The sequence below is a fragment of the Hydra viridissima genome, unplaced genomic scaffold (genome assembly GCF_058129835.1).
Source record: "Hydra viridissima isolate aposymbiotic clone 2 unplaced genomic scaffold, HvirCarnegie_v1 scaffold_2, whole genome shotgun sequence".
Lineage (NCBI taxonomy): Eukaryota > Metazoa > Cnidaria > Hydrozoa > Anthoathecata > Hydridae > Hydra > Hydra viridissima.
Window position 1 is genome coordinate 3,444,538 of NW_028324301.1, and position 10,994 is coordinate 3,455,531.

The 10,994-nt window shown below is 28.8% G+C and overlaps 1 protein-coding gene across 4 annotated transcripts; it reads right to left on the minus strand.

Moving 5' to 3' along the window:
* Positions 1–3,281: 3,281 nt before the first annotated feature.
* LOC149891600 (uncharacterized) lies at positions 3,282–6,440 on the minus strand. 4 transcript variants are annotated; one of them, XM_090079182.1, is made up of 5 exons: positions 6,313–6,440; positions 4,688–4,833; positions 4,359–4,608; positions 4,071–4,132; positions 3,282–3,880 (listed from the first exon to the last, which is right to left on the minus strand). In XM_090079182.1, exons 3-5 carry the CDS (start codon positions 4,573–4,575, stop codon positions 3,518–3,520), a joined length of 642 nt encoding a protein of 213 aa, XP_089935308.1. In that variant the 5' UTR covers positions 4,576–4,608; positions 4,688–4,833; positions 6,313–6,440; the 3' UTR covers positions 3,282–3,517. The 4 variants fall into 4 exon arrangements, with proteins under 4 accessions (XP_089935308.1, XP_089935311.1, XP_089935310.1 ...); XM_090079185.1 differs by having other exon boundaries at positions 4,684–5,014; positions 6,313–6,435; XM_090079184.1 differs by having other exon boundaries at positions 4,688–4,962; positions 6,313–6,432.
* Between the last annotated feature and the right edge of the window lie 4,554 nt (positions 6,441–10,994).

Genomic DNA, 10,994 nt, shown 5'->3' on the forward strand with positions numbered 1-10,994 from the left:
AATATTGTTAAATTTTGATTATAAGCATGAAGATGTTTTCATGTCGGATCATACAAGTTTAACCTATTGTTTACTTCGGAATTTAGTTGTAGTGACACATCCACCTCAACCTACTCATAAAAAAGCAATTATGAAAAAATGGAGGGGGGATATTAACAATTGCTTATTAACATACTCCACCCGAGCTTACTGACCGTCATGTATAAAACTGTGATTTTAAACAAAAGGCTGTTTTTACAACTTTTTATAATGTAGCTTGGGGCAAATGTCAATCGTAAGATATTTTTTCATTTTCAATTACGACTTTCATTGTAAATTCTAAAACTATTTTTAAAAGTTTTAACAGTTTTAGAATTTACAACGAAACAATTGGTAGTTTAATATAGGTAAACACTACCAAGCTAAATTGTCAATTATTCCGTTTGGGTAAGCTGGATCATTATTAGACTGTTACTAAACTCTGAAAGTAAATGTTAGAGAGGTCTAAGAAAACAATCTCCATAGAGGGAGATTAAGGTTTTTAAAACACTTTTCAACTCATGCTGATAATATGTATCAGTAGTTTGCTTTCGCAAAACGGTGAATTATTTTTCTTCAAAGCCGGTCTCTTAAAGTTGGTTTAAAAACCTTTCATTTAGGTCCATAAATATAGAAGACAATCAATGCTATCGGTTTCGTAAAATATAAATAGCTTCGTTGATCCCAGGTTCTTTGTTGTTGCGATTTACAAAGTGTCAGAAGCGGTTAATGTTGTTATTTCTGTACTTGCTTTTTATCGACGTAAAGAAACCTCAAAGTACAACTGTTATTATTCATGAAGTTCTCAAAAACAAAGTGTGCAAAGTCTGCACAGTGGGCCAGAACTCACTTTTACTGGACAAAACTCGTAACTAATTTAATATTAGAGCTATATTCACTAAAATTAGTATGAGTACTAATATGATGTCTGCGCTTTTTATGAAGGTAATATTTTTTTATTTCGTTGCTATAGATACCTTTTTTTACTTAGCAACAACCTATTTTTGTTATCTGCAGATATTTTATAAGTGCTATATTCACTAAATTTGTCATGAGTACCAATATGAGATCACACTTCTTACAAAAGTGATAATTTTTTAAATTTAGTTGCTATGGATACTTATATTGCTTAGTTTCCGGATACTCTCCTTAGTTACAAAGTGGTAAATTGATATTTGAATATTTTATCGGATTTTTGTCCCACCTATATTGAATAACAATTGAGTATTTAGGTAAATAATGTTTTAGGAATAATAAAAGCAAAAATAGTGCAAGAAAACATTGTCAACTTTAAATTGCATCAAAAAATTATAAAACAATAATATCGTTTGAACCTTCCCATCAATCATTGTATGTTCAATAATACAAATTACTTCAATAGAAGATCTACAAACCTCAAATAAAATCATTCCCAAGCTTTCTATCTTACTTTTAATGTACTGATCTTCTTCAATCACAGATTCCTTGGATTCCATTTTGTATGCAAATCTTATGGGTCTACAATTGCCTGTGGAGGACGACTTTTGATTTTTCCAAATTGGCACCTTTTCGTTGCTGTTGTTAAATCCAGTCAAATCTAATGGTACTAGACAAGTAATAAATAATGATTCTTCACGCTTTAAATCTCTGTTAATGTCGGGTTCTGATAAAACTTGTTTATAAATACTTTAGCCAGTAGCACCATCAAAACCAGCCTTACACGTTAGTGTCATTGTTTTTATTGCTTTGTCGTTCAATATCAAGTGCCTTAGCACAGGTTCCCGAACTGCACAGATTCTTTTCAAAGTATAAATTATTAAATCTTTTAAAGGAACTGAAGCTGAATAGTCCTCCACTGTTATGTTTGCAGGATAACATTTCAATTTTGCATCTCTGACATCATTGTAAGCAGGGTAAATGTTATATTCTTTCTCCAAGGCTCCGCTTCTAACCAATTGATAGGAAGCTTTTGTCAGACTTGCATCAATTAATAAAGCCAGTGCTTCGTCTGCTGAATATTTAGTTGCTTTATCTGTATTTGAAATATTTAAAACGTTCTTGGCAGCAATAATAATAGATTCATCTCTAAATTTTTTATTAGCAGCAAAAAATAATTCATTGGATGAATGAGATTCACTTAAACAAGATACACGCCGTTTTTTAGTTTTATTAGAACTATTATCAAATGCAACTGGTTTTCGACCACGTCTACTTGCAGTTGGTTCATTGTCTTTTTTTCTGACAATTAAATATTCATTAAGCCAGCTCACAAACTTCTTTTCAAAATTTTTGACAGTATAGTTTGCAGATTTCCACTTTTTTTTATACAAGTAAACAAATCGTTGAACAGCATGTCTAAAATCAACGTCTTTAAAATCAGCAAATTTTGGCTGAATAAATTTTAATATATCTTCAGAAATATATTGTTTTGAAATACTAAGATTGTTTTTTAGGAGAAAATTATGAATGTCTAAGTTTAATAAAACCATATCTAAATTATTATTGTAACAAGTATTTTGTATTTAAAAGTTTAATGTTATAATATATATGCCGTCCGGACTACTAATACTTGTTATTAATTAAGTTACTACAAGTGTTAGTTATTAAAATTAAAAGTAATTAAATTACTGTTAGTGTTAGTAATTAAATTACTAACAATTACCGAAAATATGTTGTTGCTATGCTATACAAAGTAAGGTATCCTTACTAACCAAAAAAAATAATCTCATAAGAATTGTGAATCTCATTTTAATACATACCCCCAATATTGTGTACTTAGCGCATGCAAAATACTGTTAAAACAACGTTAATGTAAAAATGAGTTGTTGCCATGCAAAATTTAGTACCATAGCAACCAAGTTAAAACATATATAAAATCTGAACGGGGATTTAAGGGGACGAGCAATCAATTAAAACTCAATTGAAGCATCATATAGATCAAATAAATATAAGACAGCACATGGCAAATTGTGGTAATTATTAGTTATAGTGCGGCAAAAAACAAATTTCTTAAGGAATTTTTTTTTTTAATCTGTGATTTTCAAAGTATAACTGAGATAACATGCTATGACAAATTTATTTCACATTTGGTTTTTCTTATCTCTATATACTCTAGAATAACATGTACTAATTTTTTGTTTCAAAAACGTAGATGTAATTGAAATATAACACAACGTTGATATCACCGTTAATTACTTATTTAAAATTTTTTTTTTTTTTTTTTTAATTTCAATATTCAAATGCTTAGAGTCCTGGTAACTAAGGGATTTAATATAAATAAGTTATCAATAAATTTCTCCTAATATATATAGATACTAAAATTAAATAAGTTTTCAAGATTAGACAACTAAAATTTTTCCCATTTTGTCCACCTTCTGGCCCACTGTGGTCTGTGAAGACTTTCTTCAAAGGAAATGCTTATTATGATACTGAGAAAAAACTTGTCTTTTCTTTTTATTAAAGATTCGCTCAAACATTTAAGTGATCTTGCACATTATTAACCTTGGTGTCTATATGCCATCTACTGAACTTCAAAGGTTAATGCAGCTGAATTATCGCTGCAACTATTAAACTTGCAACCACTAACATGGTCCTCAAGACTGATCATAGCATTTGCTGTTTGATCCTGTAATCTTTTTTTTGTCAAAGATTTTTCAAATCGGCTGACATGCTGGGATGAGTTGTTGCAAATTTTTGGCGGATTCAAAATTTCCAAAAGCACTTGAACATTTTCTCTGCATTCTTCATAAAACTCACGAAATATTGAAAGTATTATGCGCCATGTGAGTCGCGGCGCAAAAAATATTATTCGCAAAAACAAGTAAAGAAATTGAACAACACGGTCGAGAATCCCACCTTCTTTAGTTAAAATTAGAATATTGCTCTAAAAAGAGAAAGAAAAGTTACTCACAAACCCTTTTACTATTCTTGAAGTTTTACTTTAATATTAATTTTTCCTAAAAACGTTTTCACTTTCGGTAAGGTTACTACATTATGTTAATAATTTTTAATCTTAAACGAGAAGGGTAGAATACTTAAACGTGCTTAGGTGGGCTTACCAAAAAAAAACTTACGGTAAGAAGTTTCTCTTCGATGAACATTATTTGATGACATAAGAAGTCGTCGATTGCCACGGCTAAAATATATACATTAAAAGATATACAATAAAAGATATACATCAAAGGATGTACATTAAAAAATATACATTAAAAAATATACGTAAAATAAAACAGTTGCACAGAATTATTTCATTAGACACATTCGCGTCAAAATTATTTTGAAGGAAAAATTAAAATCTAGAGAAATTAAGTTATGAAAAACCTACATTTAACGCATTGAAACGAAATTAATCAATTACTAACCATAATTTGAAAGAAACCAATTCCTCAAACATGATGAACTCAATATAAAGAGTCTTATTCTCGTAAAAAAGTATAAAATCGTCAAAGCAATTGCAGTTGTTATCGCAATTAATTTTGGATAACCTCGTCTTGCTTTTGAAAACCATAGTTTAAGTATGTGTATTTCTTCGTGAATGCGACGTGAACGTTGAAGTTGTTTCTGCCACTTGCTTTTCATTTCGGGCTCAAGTATTCACTTTCTTGTTTTAATCTGACAAAATAAAACGGAAGCCTTTTTTATGTAGATAATGAATTATTTCAATGTAAGATAATATTTAAAACATACCTACATTTTGTTTACAAGTCTTTAGGGCGTTAATCGAAAAAAGCACACGATCGGCACAAATCAATGAAAGCTGATTTTCAAACTTTTATCAGTTTAGTAAATTAAAAACACGTTTAAACCAACCACGAACGTTTTCAACCAGTTTTCTTTCTAAAATATTAGCATTTTTCATTCATAGTTACTTTACCTTTGGGATTCGTAAGATAGAGTAAATTCACTAGTTGGATTGAGTTTTGCTTTTATAAACATGCGTGCGTTTATTTACAATTCCACGGACTTCTAAAAAATTATCGCCGCATTGTAATGATGGCAATACATATTGGTAATGTGGCTACAAATAGAAAAGTTGCTTAAGTTACGTTTTAAAAAATAAAAAGCAATTTTAAAGTTTAAAAGTGAGCTTAAAAAATTCCGGAGACCAGTAAGCTCCATTAAAATTAAAGTTGATGCCGTATCTCTATAGTGACACGTTTTACTAAATTAGGCCGTAATAGCAGTTTTTACGCCATAGAATGTTTATCCTTGTTCGAGTATCATGATCACTTTTTGTGATTAGAGATCAGCTTTTAAAGACCGAAATAATTACTATCATCTACTTTCATTTTTGCCAGCATTTTTTATGATTCAAAAAAGAAATGATTTCCTATGTTCTACCTTAACATCAATTACTTGGTGTAAGATTTTCATTGAAAATTTTATATTTCAGACTTTTCAGCGGATATGTAAATGTGTCACACATCAATAAATATGTTTCAAAGACAAGCGAAAATTAAAGTCGAATCTCAGAGAGAGTTGATATTGGTCAAGGCATGATAAGGGCACTCTTTTTTGATATTTTTATGTAAATTTTTTTATATTGTATATAATGTTTCGCTACATCGCACTTGAGAAACAATGACTATTTACATAGAGAAATACAAATATAAATTATATACTAGTTTTAACTGAATTTAAGGAGAGATGTTGCATTTACATGTCTCCCGACTTTTTTTTTTCATATTTACTTGAAGATCCTTGTAACAACTTTATAACAGACCACTGTAAAGCTTTGAAATTCAAATCAAATCAAATCAGATAAACAGTTCGAGATTCGATTCGATTTTTATATAATTTATATATAATTCGATTTGAGATTTAATTTGAAGCAGAATTCATTGATTGTGACTAAGATACGCATTTTAAACACCTGTATATATTAGAAAAGTTCACATACTGAAATTTCTTAAAATCATAACGGATGATTCAAAGCGCAGATGCACTTTTTTTCTTACGGTAAATGAAATGAAAATCCAAACAATCCTTATGAGCAGTTTGTACTTAATAGAGAAGTACTTGTTCTCATACGGGAAAAACAACGTGATCGATTACTTTCGTAACATTTTTACGGCTTTTAACTAAATTTTTTTTGTAAACAATTTCTTTATTTTAAAGTTAAAAAAAATAAATAATTTAAACAATAAGTCGAATAAATTATTTAAATAAATTATATAAATTTAAATATTGTTTTAAAAAATTATAGTTAGATAAGAAATTTAGCTAACTAGTTAACGTTGAAAGAACTTTAAAAAGCAACCTAGCTGAAGATGAATTACAAAAAAAAATTACAAAACTACAAAAATCATAAGTTACCTTTTTAGTTTGTTTAAATCAACGAAAGAAACCGTGAAAAGAAAGAGATAAAGCAACCGTTTTATGAATCTTTAAATTCGGAAAGACATTCTATTGAAATTGATTTACGTTTCACTGCCTGATCTTAAATTTGTAAGACATGAATGTTAAAGTTTAATAACTTAAAACAATAGTTATAAAACTGACAAAATTAAAAATAAACAAAAGCTTAATTATAAAATTATTCCAATCTGATTTTTTTCGTTTGAATAGTTCAAACCACAAGCGGGAAATTCAAAGAAGAAGATTAATCAGCGCGTCTGTTTGAAAAGTCTCGTGGTATTGCGCATATCTTTGTAAACGCGACTTTGGTTAAGGTAAAGGACTTAATGAGTAAATGAGTAAAAAGTAGTTGCGCAAACCGTCATCAAAACTATAACCGGCAAACTAATCGACATAATCAAAATAAAGTACCATCATCATGCAGAAAGAGGCACACTTAACGTCTTCAGTGAGCTCTTCTACCACAACAACATCCTGTGTAATCTAAAACACGGAAAACTTAAAGTGAACTTATAAAATTTTTTTCATGGACATTTGTTGTTTCATTTACATTTGGCTTTTTATTTACCGATCATTTTAAATAGCTATTAATTTCACTATTCATATCTAAAAACTCCCTTCTTTTCTCTCAGTCCTTAATCTTGTGTATCGACATTATAGTTATCTTCTATAATACCCTTCGTTTTTCCATTTTCCCCTTTGAAACCCTCCAACTGTTGTTTCACTAAAACTTCTTTTCATTAACAACATAGAGAGAAAAAATTTGCAAACATTATTTAAAAGTTTACTTTCGATGTCGTAGAAAAACGAAAACTGTAAAACAGAAAACTCCGTAAACATTTGTGTAATTTCTTCATAAATGTTCTTAAAATATTATGTGTAACTATTGCATATATTTTTGACAAGGTATATTGTAAATAAACTTTTACTGTATATATGAAATTAAAAAGAAAAAAAAAAAGACTTAATGAAAGGATGAAGAGTGGATTTTTCTGGCTTTTCTAGCGGAAGCCATTAGATAATTATCACTAAACTCCTATATCATTAAGCTCCATTAAAACACTGTTGTATTTTTAATTCATTTGAATTTTATCAAGAATTATCCTACTTTTAAAATAACTTTTCTATATAACACTCTTTCCTTACAGTAATCTTTTAAAAAACCATGTGAAATGGTATAAAATGTTTATTATTTGATTACTTACTTCAAAAAAACTTAGGGAATAAAATTGAATAAAACAGGTTGAAAACAGGTTTCTTTGAATGATTATGTTAAACAAGTTAAATTATGCAAAATTTATTTTTTTGTGGGACAAATATTAAATTTCTATACGTTGATGATTTGTAAGAAGTAATTATTTTATGTTTTAGCTTAAATACCAAAAAAATTAATTCAAAATTAAAGCTTTTTTTTTTAAATAAAAATACTGGCCACATCAAGAAAATTTCATATGTAAGTATCTGAAAGATACTTACATATGAAATTTTCTTGATGTGAACTTTCTCAGTAAGGTCTGATTTTTGGTATGTTAGGCATGAAAATTATCTCAAGTCCACATCTTTAAGCAACTGGAGAGTGAGAAACAATGGAGAGCAAATACACAAGTTTCATCTTTCACTTCTGCCGTATAAAAAGAAAGTAAGTACACACCTAAGCACAAGTCACTTTATTCTTCTTATGACACTTTTTTAAGCATCGACGTATTGAAACTATTTTATTACGATAAAATACGATAATGATATATCATATCGTGAAAGTTTAACACTAACGATATTGATAACTATCGAAATATATCTATAGAACCTATAAATGTAACAATAATTATCGAAAATAACTAATATTATCGGTTAGTTTCAATATGGCAAAAATATTGATATTGAAATGCCAAATGATACCTAATAATATCAATATATAACGATAATTATCGATATATAACAATATAACGATAATTTCGGAAAATATACTTTTTTTGTTGTTAATTTCTTGAATTGTATTGTAAACAATAAATTTTTAACCTTGCTTTTAATTTTTTTTAAATGTTAATTAATTTTTTTTTTTTTAAATTTAAACCTTTAAAGTTTCAAATCCTAGATTCCTAGTTAGACTCTTGGCTTCTATCCCTACACCAAAGTCCTAAGTTAGGACTCCTAGCATATATTTAGAAAAAATACAATTATACAACGCAAAACGTAAGGTAAACTTAATAAAAAAGAAGTAACAAATAGGTTTATTTGATTTTCTAATGATTAAATTTTATTCTGAAATCATAGGAGAATTACAAGATAACATGATATTCTTTAAATTACAATTATGTAATAATTTTATCACGACTGGATGATTTACTGTAGCAGTAAGTTTAACAAAAAGGTGCCATGATTATGGCTTTAAACTTTCTCTTTGGCAAACAAAACATATTTTTAAGCTCGTTAGTTTAATTTAAAAAGTTAACAAATCATGATTTGTTTAATTTTAAAATGACGCCAAATGCAAGAAAATGACGCCAAAAAGTAAAAAACGCCATACGTTAGCTAAACTAAGTCGTCAAGTGGGCGCCAAATTCATAATAATTCTTTGCTTTGTCAAAAGACTTCTTTAAGAAGAGGAGTTGATGCAGTTTCATCTATAATGACAAGTGGTGGAAGGAACAATCATCTAGATACTCCAGAAACTGCAGATGATGCTGAAGTTTGTGGCTCTCCAGTAGTTTCTGTTGGTTCAACCCTTTCCCTATTCATCTTTGCCGTCAGCAGATCTTAAAATTCATTTCTTAATTTTGATTCGATGGAATAAAAAGTTTGATTATTATTTTTTTGCTGATTTGCTGAATAAAAAGAAGTTTTTCATACTGCACTGGTTGAAGCTTTGTTCGTTTATATCATACAATTGCTCCACCAGCACTGAAAGTATGTTCAGAGGAGGGAGATAAGGCCAGCACACAAAGCTAACTTCTTGCTGATTCAGCTAACAGAGGAAAATTCTCTTTATTTTTCTTCAAAATTCCAAAATATCCGTTCCGGCTTTTACAGGAACTTTTTCGTAGATCTCCCATTCTTTAGATACGTCAGATTTTGAAAAAGTGGCTTGAGGTACAGAAACAGACGGAAGGCTGTCGGCACCATCATAGAATGGGTTATCTTCGGGGAGATCCGAATTTCCAGAGACCTCATCAAAATATTTAAGTTTCTTTAATGAATGATCTATATACAATGGGTTTAATAAAATTTCTAGTGGTCTTCCCATCTGCAAGTTTGCAAATGCCAAACATAATTTGAATTTTACTTGTTGGATTTTTTTTCCAGTAGGTAGTTTTATGATCTTTTCCTCAAAGTGGTTCCAAATTTCAATCCTTGGCCTTGATATGTCTAAATCATAAACAATAACCAAATTTCAACACTTATTTAAGCCAAAAATGTCCTAAGAGCTTAATTATGTGCGTTTAGTCCTTTGAATTGCTGCGGCTTTTCAACTAGGTAATAGTTTAAACACATAAATAATAAAGATATTTTTATCTTACCTTTTTAAATCCAATTACAAAATTGACGAAAACAACTGTTTTCTAATCAAAAAATTACTTTTTAACAATCTTTTTTAAAAAAGCTTTTGTAAATATTTTGAACAAAACAAAAAGCCATAACAGTCCACTGTCACCGGTGAGTTAATCCAACTAAACCTTGTAACTTTGCAACTGCTAGAAATAAACAATTAGAGACTTTTTATCGAGATTTTTTAAAATTAAACAAAGTAAAAAACGTTTTTTTGTTTTTAAAATAAATACTTTTTTATGGTAAATAACAGTTTTGTTGTCATCATTATCGCATAATATCGTTTTGTATTTTTATAGATCGTTTTGTGCAATAAATTTGAGTATTGAAATATTATGGGGATATTTAACGTTATTTTATGATTTCGAAAAACTTAACGATATTATAGCTTTCCATAACATTTCGATAACTTATTGAAACATTATCGTTCCATTCGATAATGTTTCAATAAGTTATCGAAACCTTCTTCTTCATCTTATTTACGATAATAAATATCTACTGCTTAAGAGAATTTAGTTTCAATGCTTCTTTTTTTAACTTAGCCACAAATACACGTGTACGCACGCACACATACACATACTTCGACTTTAAACTTCTTCACATTTTTTTTTATTTTTTTATTTTTTTATATTTTTTAACAATAGTTTTTATGTTTATAGATTTTTTTCTATCATTTACAATAGCAGTTTTTTGTATATAAAACATAAACTTCCCTCTTCCTTTTCCTTTTTTGTCTCAAAAAGCTTGACAGATAATTAACGTCATCTGTCATCAAATAGATTCAAAGGCTATTCAACGTGATTTTGAATTTTAAGAAAAAAAGAATTCCTCAAGGAATCTGCTCAATCTGTAGGTTTTAATTGCAAGACATTTTCTCATGGAACGACACATCACAAACTTCCAGAATTCTTTTACTTTCCATCTTTTTGCCAAAGTTAACTCTTCACCAATTTCTTGCAATCAATTATTATGCAAAATAGTTTTAGAGAAAACCAGAAAAAATCAAAAGAGGTGTACCTGTCAACTTAAGTTCCAAAGAACCATACTTTTTGAAAACCACACTATTTGTCGAGAAGCAGTATCAAAAGTTTTCAGTA